This window comes from Panicum hallii, chromosome 7 (genome assembly GCF_002211085.1).
Source record: "Panicum hallii strain FIL2 chromosome 7, PHallii_v3.1, whole genome shotgun sequence".
NCBI lineage: Eukaryota > Viridiplantae > Streptophyta > Magnoliopsida > Poales > Poaceae > Panicum > Panicum hallii.
In genome coordinates this window covers 38,966,597-38,986,643 of record NC_038048.1, presented here as the reverse complement: position 1 = coordinate 38,986,643, position 20,047 = coordinate 38,966,597, and the positions used below count along the sequence as shown (strand labels likewise).

The 20,047-nt window shown below is 48.2% G+C and overlaps 3 protein-coding genes across 4 annotated transcripts; 1 reads left to right on the top strand and 2 right to left on the bottom strand.

Moving 5' to 3' along the window:
- Positions 1 to 4,352: 4,352 nt before the first annotated feature.
- Positions 4,353 to 6,074, bottom strand: LOC112900400 (uncharacterized protein At4g06744-like). The gene has a single exon (XM_025969234.1). The coding sequence runs from the start codon at positions 5,931 to 5,933 to the stop codon at positions 4,554 to 4,556; it is 1,380 nt and encodes a 459-aa protein (XP_025825019.1). The 5' UTR covers positions 5,934 to 6,074; the 3' UTR covers positions 4,353 to 4,553.
- Positions 6,075 to 9,455: 3,381 nt separating this feature from the next.
- On the bottom strand, positions 9,456 to 13,569 carry LOC112901711 (filament-like plant protein 7). Its single transcript, XM_025970680.1, has 4 exons — positions 13,267 to 13,569; positions 10,626 to 12,461; positions 10,450 to 10,507; positions 9,456 to 10,203 (listed from the first exon to the last, which is right to left on the bottom strand). The coding sequence occupies exons 2-4, from the start codon at positions 12,407 to 12,409 to the stop codon at positions 9,769 to 9,771; spliced, it is 2,277 nt and encodes a 758-aa protein (XP_025826465.1). The 5' UTR covers positions 12,410 to 12,461; positions 13,267 to 13,569; the 3' UTR covers positions 9,456 to 9,768.
- A 1,624-nt stretch (positions 13,570 to 15,193) lies between these two features.
- Positions 15,194 to 18,877, top strand: LOC112900146 (UDP-rhamnose/UDP-galactose transporter 5-like). 2 transcript variants are annotated; one of them, XM_025968910.1, is made up of 7 exons: positions 15,194 to 15,367; positions 15,485 to 15,560; positions 15,758 to 15,948; positions 16,592 to 16,776; positions 16,866 to 17,066; positions 17,583 to 17,744; positions 18,130 to 18,877. In XM_025968910.1, exons 3-7 carry the CDS (start codon positions 15,813 to 15,815, stop codon positions 18,457 to 18,459), a joined length of 1,014 nt encoding a protein of 337 aa, XP_025824695.1. In that variant the 5' UTR covers positions 15,194 to 15,367; positions 15,485 to 15,560; positions 15,758 to 15,812; the 3' UTR covers positions 18,460 to 18,877. The 2 variants fall into 2 exon arrangements, with proteins under 2 accessions (XP_025824695.1, XP_025824696.1); XM_025968911.1 differs by lacking the exon at positions 15,485 to 15,560.
- Positions 18,878 to 20,047: the final 1,170 nt, after the last annotated feature.

The window sequence follows — 20,047 nt, the reverse complement described above, 5'->3', positions numbered from 1 at the left end:
GAAGGAATGCACCACCTCATTCATCATCACAGTTTTTATGCCATCCACTGATAACCACAAACCTACCTTTCTAAAAGAATTGAGAAACATATAGCCCCCGGATGGCCATAAATGGTTAGTCCTCGGTGATTTCAACTTAATTTGAACAACATGGCGTGCAAGCACTTGCCACCACCCTCTCTGATCACTGCCTGCTTCTCCTCTCCAATTCGATTGGCTTGTGTCAACCGCGGCCTTCCACTTTGAGAATTTTTTTGACTAAAATACCTAGATTTATGGATGAAATTTGAAGTGTTTGGCACAAACCAACAACACACACTCAACCGGGGTCGCGTCCTACACCACAAGCTTGCTAAAACAGCATGATATTTGCAAAAATGGAGCTAGTCTATCATGTTGAAGAACAAACAAAAACTACACATGGCCTTGGAAATAATCAAGTAGCTGGATATTGCTCAAGAAAGTAGGGAACTATCTAATGCTGAGTTCCAAGTGAGAAAAGGTCTCAAACATCGAGTTATGGGACTTGTTGTCATTGAGAGGGCTAGGAAAAGATAGGCCTCTAGGATCACTAACCTAAAGGGGGTGATACAAACACGAGATTTTTCCATCTAAAAATGAACACATGCATGAGGAAAACCCGTATCTGGCATTTATAAAATGAGTGCGGATGGGCTATATCGCATGATGATAAAGCCTCTATGGTCAATGAGTACATCTTCATCTTGGGATCTCCACAGGTACAAATGAGAGGTTTCGTTTGGGATGCCCTGAATATACATCACTATAATCTCTCCCACTTATGTGTGCCTTTTACAAAATAGGAAATCTTGAAGGCCATCTCCCTGACACCGTCGGACAAGGCGTCGGGGCCAGACGGCTTCACTGGAATTTCTTCCAGACCCATTGGGAGATCATCAAAGGAGACCTAGTGACAACCATTAACTCCATTTATGACCTCCGTTGTTAAAATCTCGACCTTCTGAACTCAGCCAACATCCTAATACCAAAGAAATAAGCCGCAGACAAGATCACATACTATAGGTTGGTCAGTCTCATTCGTAGCATGGTGAAGCTGTTCACTAAGATTATGTCCCTACGCCTAGCACCAACGATGCACGATATCATTTCCCAAAGCCAAAGTGCTTTTATTCATGGTCATAAGATCCATAATAACTTCTTCTATGTTCGTAGCTCGATAAGGTGCTTCCACAAGAACAAAACGACGATAATGTTGATAAAGCTAGACATCTCCAAAGTGTTCAACTTGTTTCACTGGGATTATTTACTACCACTTATGCTCCCCCCCTCCCGCCAAAGATGGCGGGACTAGATTGCCACATCCTTCTCCATTGCCTCATCACGGGTGTTGCTTAATGGCATTCTGGGATGTCTAATTGCCCATGGTCGAGGACTAAGACAAGGAGACCCGCTCTCGCCACTCATCTTCATCCTTGCATTGACCCGCTGTAGCGCATCCTCAGCCTGGCCACTAAGGCAGGCATCTTGAACCAGGTCACTAGAAACCACGCAAGGCTGCTTGTCTCCAAGTATGCTGATGATGCGGTCATTTTCCAAAAGACAGCTAAGCATGAAGTGACCACTTTGAAACATCTTCTCTAGCTCTTCGACGATGTAACAGGACTCCAAACAAATGTGCAACAATCCTCAGTGGTGCCAATATGTCATAAGCCCTTGATCTGGAAGATATCCTGGAGGATTTCCCCCGGCGTGAGTGAACTTCTCAATCAAGTACCTCAGATTGTCACTTAGCATCAAGCGATTATAGAAAGTTGACTTCTACCCACTCACCAATAAGGCTACAACTAGCTTGTCAAGGTGGTGGGGATCGCAACGAGACGCAAGCAGTAGGGAGGGCAATGTTGATGAAGTCAACCCTCTCTTCCAAACTGGTCTACCTCCTGGCAACCTTGAGCACTACAAAGGAGGTCCTTGAATTTGTTGACAAGTATAGGAAAAAGTTCTTGTGGGTGGGAGATGGTAACCTTAAATGGGTCAATGGAACTCGCACAAACAGTCAATGAAACGACCAAACTCAAATGGGTGGTTTCACACGCATGACGCATCTGACATTGCACCAATTAGCATTGATGAAGTGTGACAATAACAAAAAGGAAAGCTTCATAAAATGAAAGAGTATGGGAGAGTATAACAACCCCTTTTGATACATGGTGATCAAGTGGAATAACTCATGAACAACCAAATTGAATTACAATGTTCATATGTATAGGCTATGCCTTTGCTAATGCGAAAGCTATCCCTGCACCATAGATCAAATGGATAATTAGGAAGTGTCCATAACCCTAAAAGCTTTATTATTACTAGAAGAAAATATGAAGAGCTAGGAAACTGAACTTTCGCATATGCGAGCATAGGGAAATTGCAATTTCAAGTAATGTCCTATTTCCAATAAACGGGCTTTCTTATATTATTCAATCTAACTATGATAGATATTTTATCGTATCAAAAAGCAACCAGCATTACAATGTGATTCGCACAATCGGGCTACAATTTGGGCACCAAGTCAACAACGAATCCTCCAACTTGCATACAATTGATTGTATGTGGTATTTTACTAGCTCGAGGCATAGTGTTGTATATGAGTATATTCTAGCATGTTTAACTAATTATGTATTAGCTTGATATGTTATTTTACTTACGAATGGTTGGTGCAAAATCCCAAATCTTGTAGTTTGTAACATTTCTTTCCTGTAGTTCTACTCTCATCGGGAATACACAAGGATGTTTCGCTCGAAACCTCAAGTGGAAGCATTTCTAAAGGCATTGTCAGAAGGTGCAAACATGTTCGAAGGAAGAAAACTGCATAAGAAGGTACTAATTTTTTTTCTAGAAAATTCTATCGAAGGTACTTGTATTTTTTTACCCACTAGTAGATTCCCTTTTCTATGTTCTAAAGTTGGAAATCTGGTTTTCTCAAATATAAAGTTCAGAGTTTCAATTCCCAACAGCAGTTTTGTGTTAGCACAAGTGCATAAATTGAAAATAAAAATTGTAAACTGACACCTTTTATATATGTATAGTGGGTATTTAGAAAAGTTTCAACTTTGAACAACAATACAATGTGTCATTTGAATTTCTCCTTTTCATTATACACATACTTATTTCTTTATATTTATTTGATGAATATTATTTTGATGCTTTCTTTGGTGTTGCAGAGAACAGTGGACTCTGATGATGCTGAAAGTGGTGGTATGGATTGGAACAATGCATTTTCAATATTATGTCACCTTATCAAAAAAATATTCTTTACATCATAGACTTGAAAGATATACCTGGATTCCTTTTATATCAGTTGTTAATAATAATATAGTTAGAAGAGCATTATCTAGTATATTTAAAATGATGATATGAAGTGTTTACTGTTGAACTTACGCAAAAAAATATGGTATTTTATTATCTTGCTGAACATTGAGTGGTATATTTGAGATCTCTTATTATTGACCCAATATATTTTGCAGGGAGTACTACCAGGAGTATTAGGGGAAGGGGAATGGGGAGGGGGAGGGGGAGGGGGAGGGGAGGAGGAAGGGCAAGGGGAAGAGGAAGGGGGTCTTCACCGGTTGCATATCGTCCGATGCTCCATGAGATGGATAAGCTACCCCCTGGTTTCATTTAGATTTGGGGGTATGATTTTCAAGAGGAGCCTGCATGACAACAACTAGCCTATAAACTATCATGCACCTGTTGTTTAAGAATAAATGCACAAGAATAAGTGTGCGTGCCACATTAAACCATCTGATGACGCTATGTTTTCATGAAATATCTATGTGTTGATTAGCTTGTGTGATTTGATTTCCGTACCGTTTGTTAAACTGGAGACTGATGCTGTTTGCTCCAAAATTAATAATATTTGGTGACAATTTTACTCTATATATAATACACACACACACACACACACGAGAGATGCTATAACCAGCAGAGATCGTCCCATAGTTTCTAGTGGAAGGAGACACATATAATTGCACGAATAGTTTTCTAGAGGTCCTATTATTCGTACTTCATCAATTATTAGATACTTCAAATGCTGCTAACATGCGTCTTAGCAGTTTGCGCAGAGGGTAATAAGCTTCTGCTCCATGAACATGAAATGCACATTCTAGCGCTGCATCAATGCAAGCTTCTGGTTTTAACGTCATAGGCATATGCGTTGGTATGTTTTTGCTTATTATTATATCTTACTATGCTTTCTTCAGATTGTGTTTTATTTTCCCACCATGCTTGCCTTCGCTGATGCGCATCGCGGCATTATAATCTCACGATTTCATACTGTTATTCGTTTGATTCCTTTATTAAAGGGTGCCATGGTGCTCTGAATTAAGTGAGCCATAACAGTGGATTGATCATCAGAGAGAGAAGGGAAACATTGCTGGACAGGGACACAACACACCAACACAACCCGTCGAACACGACGGGCCACGCGATCGGCTGATCAGTCGTTTCACGGTCACGAGACGCACAGCTCTCTGCGCTTTTTTCAACCTGTGCGCTCGCCGACCGGCCGGGTCGGGCCCTCAAGGATGCAGCGCCGAGTACGTCCTGTACCTGTACTCCACCGCCGCCGCGTCCTCCTCCTCTGCGGCCGCGCCGGCCGGCTCGCCGGAGCCGCGGTATTTGGGGCGGCACGGCACGTAGTCACTGACGGGGCACGACTTGGGCTGGCGGAGGAACTTGGCGCACTCCTCGTGCGAGCGCTGGTTGGGCGCCCACTGGATGCAGTTGCGGTCGACGTTGAGCCTCCCCTCCTTGATCAGGTCCCAGCAGCAGGACCCGAGCGACGTGAAGTAGTTGCCGGAGAGCGTGAGGTTCTTGAGGCGGCCGAACGCGAGCCGGCAGAGCGCATCGGGCACCTCGCCGTAGAGGAGGTTGTCCGCCAGGTTTAGCTGCTCCACCTTGCGCAGGCACGCGAACGACGCCGGGATGGTGCCGGTGAGCCGGTTGGTGCCGGCGTCGATGACCGTGGCCTTCTCGAGCAGGCCGAGCTCGTAGGGGAGGCACCCGCTGAGGCTGTTGTTGAGGAAGAGCACCTCGAGGAGCGTGCCGGCGTTGCGGGCGATGGACTTGGGTATCTCCCCCGTGAACCTGTTGTTGGCTAGGGAGAGGTAGTTCACCGGCGACTGCCCGATGTTGTCCGGGAGGCTGCCGGAGAACTGGTTGTTGTTGACGAAGATGGCCTGGATCCGCGGGAACCTGCAGAAGACGCCGGCGGGGAGCTCGCCGTAGAAGCTGTTGAACCGGATGTCGATGAAGGTGGCGTTGGTGAGGCCCAGCACGTCGGCCGGGAACGGGGCCGGCGCGAGCCTGTTGTTGCTCAGGTCCAGCTCGTAGAAGTACTGCAGGCCGCCCAGCGCCGGCACGGCGCCGCCGAAGTCGTTGGAGTTGGCGTGGAACAGCGCCAGGTCCGGGAGGCTGCCGACGAAGTCCCGCAGGGAGTCGGAGCGCAGCATGTAGCCGTTGAAGTCGACGGACGCGATGGTCCGGTCCGTGACGTTGGGCGGCCTCTCGCAGAAGAAGCCCTTGTAGCTGGAGCACAGGTCGGTGCCGCTCCAGCTGCGGGTGATGTCCATCGGGTCGCACGACACCGTCTGCCTGAACTGCTGGATCACGAGGTACGCCCGGTACAGCCGCTCGTTCTCGAAGTCGCACGGCCGGGGACCCGACGGCGACGGCGCCGGGCTGCTGCTGCTGCCTCCCTGGCCGCCGCCGCCGCCACCGATGCCGATGCCGATGCCGACGCCCCCGCCCCCGCCCCCGCCGCCGCCGAGGCTGACGTCGAGGTCCTCCCGGCTCGGCCGGCTCGCTCCCGCGAGCGCGGCGCACGAGACCAGGAAGCAGAGGAAGGCGAGGCCCCGCGCGGCGCGGGGTGGACCTGCCACTGCCATCTCCCGGATCATGATCACGGGAAGCGTCGGCGGCGGAAGACGAGGGAAACGACGAGGCTGCTCCCGCGCTTTTCACGCGAGCCGAGAGAGAAAGCCGGTTCGGCGCGTCGCGCCGGCGTTCTCCTGTCAATCTCCCCGCGAACCGGATGGTGCGGAGTGGGCGACGGGCAACGGCAAGGCCGTCGGGGCGTGCTGGTATATAAGGCCCCGCACGGCGCGGTGGCGCGGGTGAGTTGGTGCGTGCTTGCATTAACCCACTTCACCCTGAACAGCCAGGAAGGTTCGGTAGTTGGGAGAGGCAGGAGTGATCGATCTTTCCGGCGATGGCAATTCGCATGTGGAGCGCAGTGCTGTGGTATGTTCTCCAGTAAGGCTGTTCCCAGGGAAAGAGCGCAGCAACGGGCGGGCCTGGAGTCCGCGTGATCCGCACTGCTATCGGAGAGCTGCTCCCAGCAGCTTGCGGAGGGTCTCCCGCATGCAGCTTCCTATTGTAGCAGATGATATGCCCACCTTCACGTGTCGTTTGGTTACACGTCAAAACAGATGGGATATAGGAAAGAGCAGGTCTGGAAAAGGGAGCAGGAGAAAGAGGATTCCGTGTTTCGGACGCGGGATGCGGTCGCTGCTGGGGGAAGACGCGAGATGTGGTCGCTGCTGGGGAAGACGCGAGATGTGGTCGCTGCTGGGGGAAGCTACGGTGGCCATCCTGCCTCAAATACCGCATGGGGGCCAGTTTAGGGGAGCTGCTGGGAACAGCCTGCAGTGCTCTGAAAGGAAGGATTTGTACTGTAATTCTGTTCGGTTTTTGCTGTCCTTTGGCCGGGGTTGTGTTAGTTTCTCGTGAGGAGCGATGAATCGTGTCATGTTGCCTGTTGGACTGTACCTATGCAATTATGCAGTACTCGGATCCAAATAATTGGAGGGCTTGACTAGTCTGAGGCTCTCTGGGCTAGTAACTTATCAGAAACAACTGGAAACATTTCATTCAGAGACAAATTGTTCTACTACATTATCGTAGTAAAGGTGCTTTGATTTGATAGTATTGAGCTAGATCAGTTTAACCATTGACCATGACTTGTTTTTACCTGTTTATGCAGTCTGCTGGCGTTTTGAGTTCTGAATCTCACCAGCTCTTTTGCTTCAGGTGAGACCAAACAGAGTACGACGTGCAGTACCACTTTCTGTCGACCGTGCAAGTTCAGCTTCTAGTACGCGACTATGGGCATGCTTGATCCACCCCTAAATGGTAAAGGGATAAATGGTAAAATTTTTTCTCCTGTCACATCAGATGTTTGGACGCTAATTAGAAGTATTAAATATAGTTTAATTAAAAAACTAATTACATAGATGAGGACTAAATGACGAGACGAATCTATTAAGCCTAATTAATCCATAGTTAGCAAAATTACGGTAGCATTTGCCTTTTTGCACTTTGGGGTGTTTGGATCCAAAAGTGAAAAAAAAATACAAAAGAGCAAAAATTTTACACTTTCTTTTTCTCTTTCCCATTCATCCAAACAGTCCCTATATTCACCTTTCTAGATATCTAGTACTGGGCGCTTTTTTTTGTCTAGTCACTAGTCAGTACATTTCATAAAGAAAACTAGTCAGTACATTCTGACAGTCAGTAGTCAGTAAGCCAGCTACCTGATAGGGATAACTGATACGGTGCTTAAATCACCGATTTCACCGGTCTCACTGAAAGGCAAACCGTCTACGGGGAGGCGGGGGATGACGGAAAGGCAAAACCTCTTTGTTTGTAAACCTAGCTAACCGACTGAATGTCTGAAGCAGAGTTTGGTAATTTGGATCGGTTCTTTTTGTATCTAGTCTTGCTTTGGTTCACTAGTTCAGGCGAACCTATAGAAGTTTGGTTTTGAATAAAACAAAATTGGACCGTAGTTCGGAACAGAGGGAGTAGTACTATATATAGAGCGAAAACTGCATACTCATATCCTCTGAGCACCAATAATCATTGTCCAAGAATATGGACCTAACTATCACTGACCCCCTGATGGCGAGATGATTTGTTCCTTAGCTTCACGCAGTCTTCTCCCAGAGAAATACAAACCACGTGTGTATATATCTTACCAGTAGTGTTCGAAAGAAAATGGACAACCAAAACAGTGTCATTCCGTCGTGATTAGGCAACTTGGAACGCATCATGTCAACACCGAAGATAGGTTCGTGCCCTATACTATACATAACCCTACCTAGTGGAGTAGAAGACAAATACGTAGAATTAAAAAAAAATTGTGGTGCGGAAGTGCATTATCAAAGCGCGTAGTTCTGCCACTGCCTCTCACCTCAGTTACGATCGATTTGACAGCAAAATTCTTCAGAAACAGTGAAAGAATCTGTCTTGTTCCTTTCTACAGTTCCAAAGACCGTGCTTCTCTCGAACTCTGCACGGATTTCAGCGTGTTTCCCAGAAGAAAATAGAGCCTGCACGAGGCTCCACCTGCTAAACTTCCACCAGTGAAGTCGGCTACTAGCTTCCAGGCGATGCAAGCTAGCTGCTCGAGCCAGTAGCGGCGAGCCGACCGCAACTCCCACCGGCGCCTATCTGTCAGCCGCGGCGCGCCCCGACTGCGCCGGCGGTGGTTACGGTGGTGGTTGCGTGGGCGCTTTCGGCCTTTCCGCGCTCGTTTCGTCTGCCCCGGCTCGCCGTCCCCTCTCCCGATCGGCGCCGGGTGAGTCCGGACAAGGCCAAGCTGACGCGGAGCACGGTGCACGGACGTAAAAAAAGAAAAGGGGGACCTGCGAGCTCGAGGTCACGGGCTGCCACAACAATAATGCGCCGTTGTCCCCTTCCCGCGGCGCGCGGACGGGGAGATGGAGCGAGCTGCGCTGCTGCGGCTACGGCCTGCCCGCTGCGGGTGGAGCCGTGGACAGGGCTGCACTTGTTCGTGCGTCTGGCCAAAGCCAAACTTCCCCGGCCCCTGCAGTTCTGCACACGCGCCGTGCGCGGCAGGGCAGTGTCGCTGCGACTGCGAGGGGCAGGCAGCTCGCGCCGCGGCTCAGACTAGGTGGTTGCACGCACGCGCCAGGAGGCTGCACGGCTACTACTGTGCGTCGTCGTTCAAAGCGTCTCCCGCCGGTGTCCCGTACTCCGGTATCCACGCTGCCCGCGGCTCTGGGGAAGCAACCCGACGCCACAGCTCGCCGTCGATCGGCCTCCGTACCGCGACCACCAGCGGCAGCTGGTTCATCTGTACGAGGAAAGGAACTGGCGAACTGCGCAGGTGTAGCCTGTAGCTAGTTGTAGGTGGCTAGGCGCCATGGACGGGCTGGCTGGATAGCTCTCTTTTGCACCGGCGTGGCTTAACTGCGTAAGCAATCTCGTTCTCATCAGCTGTGTCCGATCCGATCGACGCGCCGCCGCTCATTGGCGGATGGCAGCTGTTGCGAACTTGCGGCCAAGATCTTGACGGCGAGCGGAACAATGCACCGCTTGCTGAAACCTGAAATGATCGTTCACCCTCCTGACTGCACCCCTCCCTGCAATTTCTTTTCTATTGTAGACTCAAAAAGAAATAAATGCAGATATATATAAATCCAACGGGTACCAATTTGCAGTTTTACACACACACTTCTGGAGCGAACAGGTTCCAACAAATTTCTGAAGTACAGTATTGCTCACACCCAAATGCATGCCCAATAAATTACTCACGTCATACGGGTAGGGTAGCATTGCTCTTATTGGAATTGAAAATAACTTAGACCAGGTCAGGCATAACTTGTAACGCAAGAACGAACTTCCAAGTACTGACGACGATACTGATAACTTAATTTTGAGGTCCACTGCAGCAGAGGAGGATTGCAGATCCGCGGTCAGGGATCTGTTTCATGCTTTCTTTCTGAAGACAAGCCTACTCAGCAGGCTCGCACGCCGCTTCTTCTTTCTCGCGTCAGCTGAACCAGATGCTCTGGGTGACCTCGGAACCATCGGACGAGCAACGATCGGGGTCGAAGAGCCACTTCTGCGAGCCTTTGCGCCCGTGCCAGGATCTTCATGTTCAGGGCTCCTCTCAGTTGCATCAGGCTCGCTGTGTTCTTTGGTGCGTGCCGCTTCTTCAGACGTGGGAGGACCGAGATCCTCAGGCTTGGGATCCGCTTCGGCAAGAAGGCTTGCAGCTGCTGGAGGTAAGGTACCGCACTTTTGTTTGTCTGATGCATCTGCACTTGCCGGGCTTTCCAGAGCATGCAACTGCTTGCTTAGGTTAGCGATTGTTTCTTGGCATTCCGCGAGCTTCTTAGCTGCCGCAGATATTGCTGAGGTCTGCAAGAGTAATAAACCTTTATGTTTTTTTTTTCAATCATTGACAGCTAATTTCCAGTCTTGCTTTGCCATATTCAGAATGTCAGCTAAAATTTTCTTTCTACATCTCTAAAAAATAGTAAATGCCCAGGGAAATGTGTCACGTTTTACAGTTACTGTGCTCTCATTGACAAGGTATGTTCGAGTACGGATAGAATTACGATTTGTAGAAAGACAAAAGTTTCTAAGAATGACATCAGAGATTACCGTTTTTTGTTTTTCCCCCTCTCCTGCTATTTTCTCTTTGCTCCCGTCGGAAGCAACACTGTATCACAAATAATAGGAATTACTTATGCAAGTTATACAATTATCAGAGACGGTGCAGAAGTTCTGAAAATAATAGCATCATAGATGAATATCAAAAGGCCAAAAAACGAAGATACCTTTCTGTTTCACGGTATACCGGGTGCTGTTCCTGACAACTATCACCTTGCCCATGATTAACAGCCAATAATTCTTCATCAAGATTAGAGGTGAACTCAATCTGAGAATGATTTTCTAAGGTTACATCAGGTATCTGGCCTTCGGTTGTTTCAATCAATTCTTGTTGTTTCTCTTGTTGTATTCCGAAAGCCATTTCTGAATTTGTACTCTGCAAGGCATCTTTTTCATGAATGCTTAATGTCCTCAGGGATTCATTTCCATAAGAATTATTAGTAATGTGGTCCACAACGTCTAGTCCATCAAGATACAAAAAACATTGGCTCACTATCCACTCTAGGATCAAGCAAACTTCATAAGTAAGCTTTTCAAGATTAGCCGTTCCATCTAATACGGCACGACAGACATGAACCAGGTGCTCAAGTCGCAAAGTGAGTTCAGACTTCTCATGATGAAATGATGGGAACCTCGTAACATTGTCTTTAGTAGATCTTTCAACCATGCTACCGACTCTTTCTATCAGAGTGGCCACCATTTTGTCTATTTCTGCCCTGTTACAGGACAAGTGTGCGACATCATTTCCTTCGGCAGAAATCTCACTCCTCAGTGCGTGTGTGACTTCATCAATAATGCTAGCAACACTTATCTTACTGACTTGATGCTTATGTAAGATCACCTTCAGAACGTCCTGAATCCACTCGGGATACTCGTCAGAGAAAGCATCATCAGGGATGAGATCTCTGTGAACTGTTTCTGAAACGACCATTTTTGAGTCTGTATCAGGTGTATCCTCACACTGATGTGGGGCACTTGAAGGTCTCGATGTCCTCTCTAGTTTCTCAATCTCCAGAGGATCAACAAGCAATTGAATGTCGGATCCTGTGATTCTTCTGCCCCTACTTCTAATCTGAGACACCTGTAGCTTCCCAGATCTTGAGTGATCCAGCTTGGCTAATGCCCTGACCATTCGTTCTGGATGGTTATTCTCTGTTAAACGATGGCTACCACCAGGCAACTCTTCGTGCTGCTTCTGTAGTATTGACAACTTGCATGCCTCGTCTACGTACTTCGACTGAACAAACTGCAGGTCACTCTCCTTCTGGGCCAATAACTGCCTCAGATGTCTGTTTTCCTCGCCCAATTCCTGCAGCTTGACTTGGTAACCTTCAGACACTGAATGCCTCGCCCGCAGCTGCGGTTGTATTGCTGCGCGGGGCCTCCTCGTTCCATTCTCAGCAGAACTAGCACCTTGTCGCTTGACGTCATCTTTCATTTTCGCCAAGGCTGCAGGACCTGGCAGACGCTTCTGAACCATGGTCCGCAGCCTCTGGCACTCGGCTTCTAGTGCAGCTATCTTCTTCACGCTCTCCTGCTGCTGCTTCTGAGCAGCATGGATTGATCTGAGGTCATACTCCCGCTCTTTATTCCGAATCTCAAGTTCCTCCCGAAGGATGCGCACCTCATACTTAAGGGATGTGCATTGTTTCCGTGAGAACTCAAGCCTTGCCGTCGCATCAGTTAACTTTTGGTCCGAATGCGCTTTGGATTCTTTCAGCTCTCTGATCAGCTTCTCCTTTGAGTCAACAGTGTTACGAAGATTGTAGTTTTCAGCGATGACCTTCTCAAACTGCTTATTTGCATCCTCGAACTTCTGCTGCGAATCCTGTGCTTTCTTCTGCTCCGAAGAGATCTTATTAGCTGCTTCGATTACAAGGCGCTCTTTCTCGTCTCTAACAAGCAGCAGCTGCTCCACACAGCACCTAAGGGCTTCCCCGGTCTCATCCATTCTTCCTGGATACCTGCTTCTTCCTCTACGAAGCGTAGTTATCAAGCATCTTCTGAAATAACAGAGTTAAAATGTTACTTGATGTTAGGTGCGTGGTGCATGTGTCTTTTCTTATTCACTATTCCCTTCGTTTTTCCTAACAAAAATCGGCACGTTAATTGTCGATCTATACATTATATATTACTAATAGATAAGAAACAAGTTAGAAACACCACTTATTTAGAAACGAAGGAGTACGTATATTGCTTGGCCTTTGGTTGGCAGTTCGGAGCGAGGTTTTCTGTTGAGTTGTTAATTTGATGGGTCCTCTGTTTTCGGCTAAGTTTGGGGTTGTTAGAATAATGGTTGTCCCGTAGTCATCTTTGGGGGTGATGGGGCCCACCCTTGCTAGTTGTATGGGTTTTGAGCCTGATCTCCTTTCAAAACTGGGCTAGTACTTGTTTTCCCCTTCTAACCAATTTTGCGGCAAAGCTTTTGCTGCCCTTTTGAAAAAAGAAAAAAAAACTAACAAATATATATAGGAGCACCAACTCCCACCGTGAAAAGTTTAACCGGAGTCGCCCACAGTTATCTTCTTATTTAAAAATGATAGGTGCATGTGACTTTATAGCTTGAGAGTGCATGTTCTAGAATCTAAGTGGGAACAAGAAGAAAGAAAAGGCTAAAAGGATCCGAATACATCAACAAGTCTAGTGACAAAATGCATGCGTCGGTTCACCTCCGGCCGATCAACTTGGCAACTAGTTGTGCCAAACATCGACACACGAATTCAAAGGATCCAACAGAACGAACAAGAAAACGATCATCAGAACACACAGTGAAGACCGAAAAGACAAGCGTATAGACCTCGATCCTACCTTCTTCCAGTTCCTCCCTTGGTAGTAGTCCCTAGCTTGGCTAGTTCCGTCCAGTGAACCCCTGGCAAATCACGCCGGAAAGAAGCAGCTAGACTACTGAAGGCTCCTCTCCTGCCTGACGAAGAACCCAAATGCAGCGGACGAAACTGGAGGAGAAGACCGCACAAGGCCCTTTGGTTCCATCGGTGGTTGGCGCGAGGTGGAACGTGCGAATCCGGCCGTCACCTCGCTTGAGCGCGCCGGCGGGAGCCGAGGTTTCAAAGCTGCAGCGCGGACGGGCCTTTCGCGAGGCCAACGCGCGAGCGGTCCGGCCTGGAGCGGGCTCGGCTGCGAGCGGCCTGATCACCAGTTGCATCGCATCCGTCCCGGCAGATCAGGATCAGATCGTCAAACCTGTCGCTTTTCGCCGGCAGCTGCGCCGTCGGCAGCGTGCGCTGGTACGTGCCGTCGATGCTGCGGCTTATCTTGGCGCGTGATCGCTGCCGAATCTTTGTTGGGGAAGTACGGCTGTGGCTGCGGCGTACGTGGAAGATAAGGATAGGTGCGCCGGCCGAGCTCATCGGGTTTATCTTGCCCGTGACAGGGAACGTTAACCAGTGGAGTAAATTGGTTCCTTGGTCTCTTAGTTTCTTGATCCCTTTTCATTTGAACTTGCTTTCTTGACCTTAAAACAAATTTTGTTTAGCTTCTAGGCCCTTCCATTAGTTTGAAGGGCTAACGATGTTAATAGCAACGTGGAATGATACTTTTACCTCTGACGCCAAATGAAAAGCAACAGCGTGCAGAAAAAATTTGGTGGTCAAGTTTCCCTGGCATTGGATGAGCCGGGATCATGTACAGCACCATGGGTGCGCAGCCTTGTCAAACCAGGATCGCGAGGTTGATCACGATCGCTCGGCGTGGCCGGGTCGACGGAAAATTCAAGGAGGCGCGCCCAAAAATAAAGGGGCCTGAACATGCATTGCTGCACGCACGCGCCGTACTCCAGCCAATGCAATTCCCCGGCCCGGATCGTCAGTCTCATAGAGGAGTCTCAAGCTGCATCTGGGCAGTGGCGACTAGCGCCTAGAGCGTGAGCTGATCAGAACTTAGAACAAAGATTTGATGGGCATGACATCCACTGTACCACCTTGTTTTACATGCACGTGTACAATAAAGAGCTTCTTTTCTTCTTTTAAGAAAAAAAATTGGCCCGCACGTGCCTATCGAGCGTGAGCAGCAGCGCTAACAAATTTTACTGTACGCTGCAGCGCTGCTGTTTCATTCTATTTGGCGCCAGGGGTAAAAGCGTCATTTCACGTTGCTACTAACCACGTTAGCCATTCAAACTAATGGAAGGGCTAAGAAGCTAAACGAAATTCGTTTTGAGACAAGGGAGCAAGTTCAAATGAAAATGGATCAAGAAACTAAGAGCATTTTTTAGGGCCAAGAACCAATTTACTCTTCCTAGTGTTCGGTGTCCCGGTGATGGTTTCCGGTTTGTGTCCAGCAGTTTATGTATAGACTTCCTCTACATTCAGGCCATTTGGGCCGGGCACAGGTGAACCTATTTGTGCTGTGAGGACAGATTTGGATCGTGACCAAATTGGTCTTCTTGGGCCTCCTTGCCAGCCTGACACCCAACAAATTTGCTTTCGTGCAACCCACCAGATCGTTCTCCGATCTCGGTCCAGCAACAAGGAGTTTCACTGCAGAAATGGCCGTGGGCCGCACCAGCAGTTTTCTTCCCGGCGTTATCCGGCCGCGCCGTGGCACACACCACGTTTCCCTCGCCCACCCCGTCTCGTCTCGTGCCCGTGATGCGCGTGCGGTAAACGGCCTCTCCCCAACGCCCCGTGCGAACGCGAGTACGCGACCCGAGCGTCGAGTCCCCCGATTGCGGCGGGACGAAAAGATGAAGACCCATGCTCGGCTAATCGCTCCGCGCACCCGCCGCATCCTACACGACTGCTCGCCATTCAAACCCCCGCTCCTCGGCGTCGTCGCTCGCTGAACACCTGCTGCTTTTTCTTCTGCTCCCAGCAGGTCGAGACTCGAGAGCTCCCGTCCGTCTCGCTCTCGCATGCTGCCTCCGACGGCGGCTTCCACCACCGCGTCGCCGGTAAAACCGCGGATCACCTCCCAGCTCCGCCCCCTTTCTCTCTCTCTCTTTCATTTTCGCTCGGATGGTTTGCTTTCTCCGCCCTTCCCTGATGCACAGTTGCTGGGGCTTTGTCAGTTTTCTCCTGCTCCGTGCGGCGTTTTACCCACGTGCCTCGAGGATGAGCTCTGCTCAACCACTGCTTTCTTCAGCGGTAGGTGGAAGCGTGATGTTCGAATGCCCCGTCCCCTTTGATCAATCGCGTCTCCGGATTTCGTGAGCGGCTGCGGCGGTAGCGCCGACTGACTAGATTTGGGGGCCTGAAAAAAAAATGCTGGGGTTTCTGTGTTCTGTTGTTGGTGCCACTGCCATACCCTGATGGACTCCCTCGCTGGTGATTCCGTGCTTTAGGTGCTCTGAAACCTGTATCGGTGAAGGCTCCTGCGTGGAAACTGGAAAGAGGAGCATGGGTGCGGCGCCTGGAGGCAAGCCGGAGAACAAGGTTGTGCCGGATGCTGCGGCGTGGGTGTTCAACATCGTCACCTCAGTCGGCATCATCATGGTTAACAAGGCCCTGATGGGTACTCACGGGTTTGGCTTTGGTATGACAAGTCTCAACCTTCACCTTTGAATCTAAATACAAATAAACTAAACAATGCTTATGTCGTAGCACAATGTTAATCTTTTGGGCGACATCTTTTTCAACATGGATGTTGTCATGGAAAGTGACATGCTATTGTTAGCACTGGACACTCATCCCGTTATCTGAAATCCAAATAGGACTGACCTGAAATGTGCTTGCTGCCTGCCAGCAACTGCCATGCATCCAGGGGCGGGAAAACAATAAATTTGCTGGAAATTGTTAACATATTTTTAAATTCATGTCTTCTATCCTAAAAATCCTGTGCATTTTATTTCAAAAAAAAAATAATCCTGTGCATGCATGTTCTGAAAATGTAAGTTATACAGTTGATGGAGAGAGATCTGACAAATGGAATTTGACATGCACCCTGTATTGTTGGGTTCACTGCTCCGCCGGTGCTTATTGCTTATCGCTCATATTAAATACGAAAAATTGTACTGAAACAATGTCTTGTGGAGCTGAACTAATATTGATGCGGCAAAATACATACTGAATGATGCAAGCATACATTCTTTCTGCCAGAACTTCTACGGCCTTATGGTTACTTTATCTTACACTGTTGTCCTACATTTGATCTTTTGCTCTAAACTCCCCACTTGCAGTTACGACATTGCCTGGGATTCACTTTGCAACTACAGCTTTGGTGGCATTGATACTAAAATTGTTAGGATATCTTGAGCCATCCTATTTACCTCTTCCAGAGCTTATGAAGTATGTCCTTTTTGCAAATATATCAGTTGTTGGAATGAATGCTAGCTTGATGTGGAACTCTGTTGGATTCTATCAGGTGAATAAATAATTGTTTTGTCTTTGATGCATTTAGAGTGGTTTATGCATACATATACTAAATTTTGGCACCACCACCCTTTTCTCCAGATATCCAAGTTGTCTATGGTTCCAGTTTTATGCATGCTGGAAGTCCTATTTGAGAATATCCGTTACTCGAGGGACACAAAGCTTAGCATAATAGTTGTCCTAGTAGGAGTTGCAATATGTACTGTCACTGATGTTAGTGTAAATACCAAAGGCTTGATAGCTGCTGCAGTAGCGGTTTGCAGTACTGCATTTCAGCAACATGTAAGTATTGACAAAACTATAATTTTTACATTCATTTTGTGGGTACTTGTACAGTTCTTTATGTGAAATCATATCCTTCAGTATGAACCATGTCTATATTGAAACTAGCATTGGTCGGGTCCAATCACTGTAAACATGCTGACCATTTGTAAGTATTCACAGTCTGGTGGCTCTTGTGGTGCCTTTGAATAGCATTGGAGTTGAATTCAGAGCTTTTAGAGATAACCGTACTCAGTTACTCCGTAAAACTCAAAATCCAACCAAGATATTAATAGCTCAAGGTCGATAATTACATGTAGTCTCTGGTTCCTTTTTATTCTCTGCCAGCCTTCTGAATCCTTAAAGACTAAAGTTGTAGCAAATTGCTCGGCTACAATACCAGTAGAAGCCTGAGCAGATTTCATGTTAGACAAAACCATATTTTTATCATGCATTATTCACTTTGCCAGCTTTGACATGTTTTCACGCCTTTGTCCTATCTTTCTAATTTTAGTACTTTGGCCTTCTTTTTGGCAGTACATCCATCACCTTCAGAACAAGTATTCCCTTAGCGCATTCAACCTCTTGGGTCATACTGCTCCAGCCCAAGCAGCATCATTGTTACTACTTGGGCCTTTTGTGGACCATTGGCTGACCAATAATAGAGTTGATACTTACCGTTATAACAACGTGGTGGCGGTAAGTGCTGTTCAGTACTTCAACCTGGCTAACAACTTGGCTTAATATCTCTCTTGCACTCCAATTGGAATTATATGATTTCTATCATGTGAAGCTATAAACACCGCGAAGCATTTTTTGTTTGGAATAAAATCTATGGATGGAAGGATGGCAGTGTAAAGACAAAACTCTAAACATTGTGTTACTGGTAGGCCAGTGCCATTTCAATATATCTCAATCATGAAAAAACACAGGGATATGAACACACAGAACAAGTTTACATTACATAATTTTGCCTATCAGTCATATCACCATCTGTTAGCAACTTAGGACCAGTTTACTACTGTTTTACAGTGGGTGGGTGAACTGATGGCTGATATTTCCTTCTCATCCACATCCCCTACAGTTCTTCATAGCACTGTCGTGCATGATTGCCATTGGAACCAACCTGAGCCAGTTCATATGCATTGGGAGGTTCACAGCCGTCTCATTTCAAGTTCTGGGCCACATGAAGACGATCCTTGTGCTCACCCTGGGGTTCATCCTCTTCGGAAGAGAAGGCCTGAACGTTCATGTGGCATTTGGTATGATCCTGGCCATTGTGGGTATGATTTGGTACAATCATGCGTCCTCGAGGCCTGGAGGCAAAGAGTGCCAAGATTACAGGGAGCCGGTCCAGGAAGACATCGAACAGGTCGATCAACCACCACAGGTGAAACCTGACGGAAAGAATTGAGACGAAAGCCTAGAGATGCCGTACTCGACATCCATTTGTCCCTTCTGGGTGTAGCCGCTTACTTGGTAGAGACGCCGGGAGTACTGTACATTTCTCCCAGTTTCATTGGTGAGCAAGCGACGGGGATGCAACGACACCTCGCGGCAGGAAGATCAATGAGATACGCCTGGAGGCAGATCCCCGTGATGTGATGTCCAACAAACATGATCTGCAAATTCTGTGGTGGTTTGTTTCAAAAAAAAATAATAATCTGTGGTGGTGTATACTGGTACTCTACTAGCCAGTAGGCAGGTAGGGGTAGGAGAAAACGTGCCAAAGAGAATGGATCGTTCAGCCACAACTACCAGAAAGAGATAACACATCGAGCTCTGGAATCAACTGGGTTTTTTCTCGAATAGGAATCAACTGGTTTGGAGCCTGCCATTGTGAATCTTTTCTTCAAGATTTCAGTAGTTTTTATGTGCAATCGCACAATCTCGTGCGGAGAGGACGGAGCGATGTACTTTGTACTGTGCATCAGTCATTGTTTGCCGCTTGCCCGTATAAGTATCACAGTCGTGGCCCAGCAAGCATGGCGGTCTCCCCGGAAAAAGCACAAAGCAGAGGAGGAGGGCAGGACTCAGGAGCATACGCAGCCGTGGCCCGTGGGGATGCTTGGGCTGAATTCAACATTTTATTCGACTGTTTTCCCCCTTTTTTGATACGACCAACAGAAAGTTCGAACGAAACTTTCCTTGCCAATTTTTGAATGGAAAAATGAACTGATAAAGACATATCAAATCTTCTGAGCTTCAAGGTCCTATTTGGATCCATACAGCTAATCCATAATCTCCGGCTGGAGCCTGATCCTCGGAGGTTTTGCTCAATTTCGAACAAACTCTATTTTAAAAAAAAAACTTGAGCAGACATCAGTTCGCCTCGCGTTGCATGCTACTTTGCAACTGGGTTGAACTATAACATAATTTTTGTACTAGCCAGGAGACGCCACGCAAAGTTTCCCATACGGATAGGTGGTCCGTGGTCCGGTACTCCGGTCATCCCAGCGCCCCGGCCCAAATCAAATTGGTCAAGGGCGTGATTGGTTGGGTGTATTTCCCCCAACCAGGCCCGTGGGGTGCACCGTTGCCGTGTTTGGTTCGCTGGCCTCCCTCCCGAGCCAGTCCCGCGGGGTGCAAGATTCCTCTCGGAGCCTGGCTCCCGTGATACGCCCAAATCGAGCTTCTCCCCGGGGCCAGGCTCCGCTCGTGCAGGCGACGGCCGCGCGGGCACGCGCGCGCGAGCTCCCGTCGTTCTCCCGCCAATGCCTAGGGTTACCGCACCTTTCCCGCCAAGCTCGCGTTGGTATATATCCCTATCGCGTCCTCGTTCCCGCCGCGCTCGCCATTCTTTGATGAAGGTAGGGTTCCGGTCCTCTCTCCCTTCCCGTCCTCCACTCTCTCTTTGTCGAGTCTCATCCTCCACTCTCACGAAGAACTCTCTCTTTGTTCCTCGCAGGTAGGGTTCCGCGACCGCAGGTGGCCAGATCTGGGCACCCCCTTCCTACGAGGCAAGATCTCCATTCCCCCTTTCGATTTGAGTATTTTCCTTC

What these genes read in the sequence shown, in the direction of transcription:
- LOC112900146 (XM_025968911.1), top strand. Translation starts at nt 15,813, where the DNA reads ATGGGTGCGGCGCCTGGAGGCAAGCCGGAGAACAAGGTTGTGCCGGAT. An exon ending in TACTCACGGGTTTGGCTTTG is followed by an intron (nt 15,949 to 16,591) that starts GTATGACAAGTC and finishes CCCCACTTGCAG; the next exon opens with TTACGACATTGCCTGGGATT. An exon ending in GTTATAACAACGTGGTGGCG is followed by an intron (nt 17,745 to 18,129) that starts GTAAGTGCTGTT and finishes CATCCCCTACAG; the next exon opens with TTCTTCATAGCACTGTCGTG.
- LOC112901711 (XM_025970680.1), bottom strand. Translation starts at nt 12,409, where the DNA reads ATGGATGAGACCGGGGAAGCCCTTAGGTGCTGTGTGGAGCAGCTGCTG. An exon ending in GTATACCGTGAAACAGAAAG is followed by an intron (nt 10,508 to 10,625) that starts GTATCTTCGTTT and finishes TTTGTGATACAG; the next exon opens with TGTTGCTTCCGACGGGAGCA. An exon ending in AGGGGGAAAAACAAAAAACG is followed by an intron (nt 10,204 to 10,449) that starts GTAATCTCTGAT and finishes TTACTCTTGCAG; the next exon opens with ACCTCAGCAATATCTGCGGC.
- LOC112900400 (XM_025969234.1), bottom strand. Translation starts at nt 5,933, where the DNA reads ATGATCCGGGAGATGGCAGTGGCAGGTCCACCCCGCGCCGCGCGGGGC.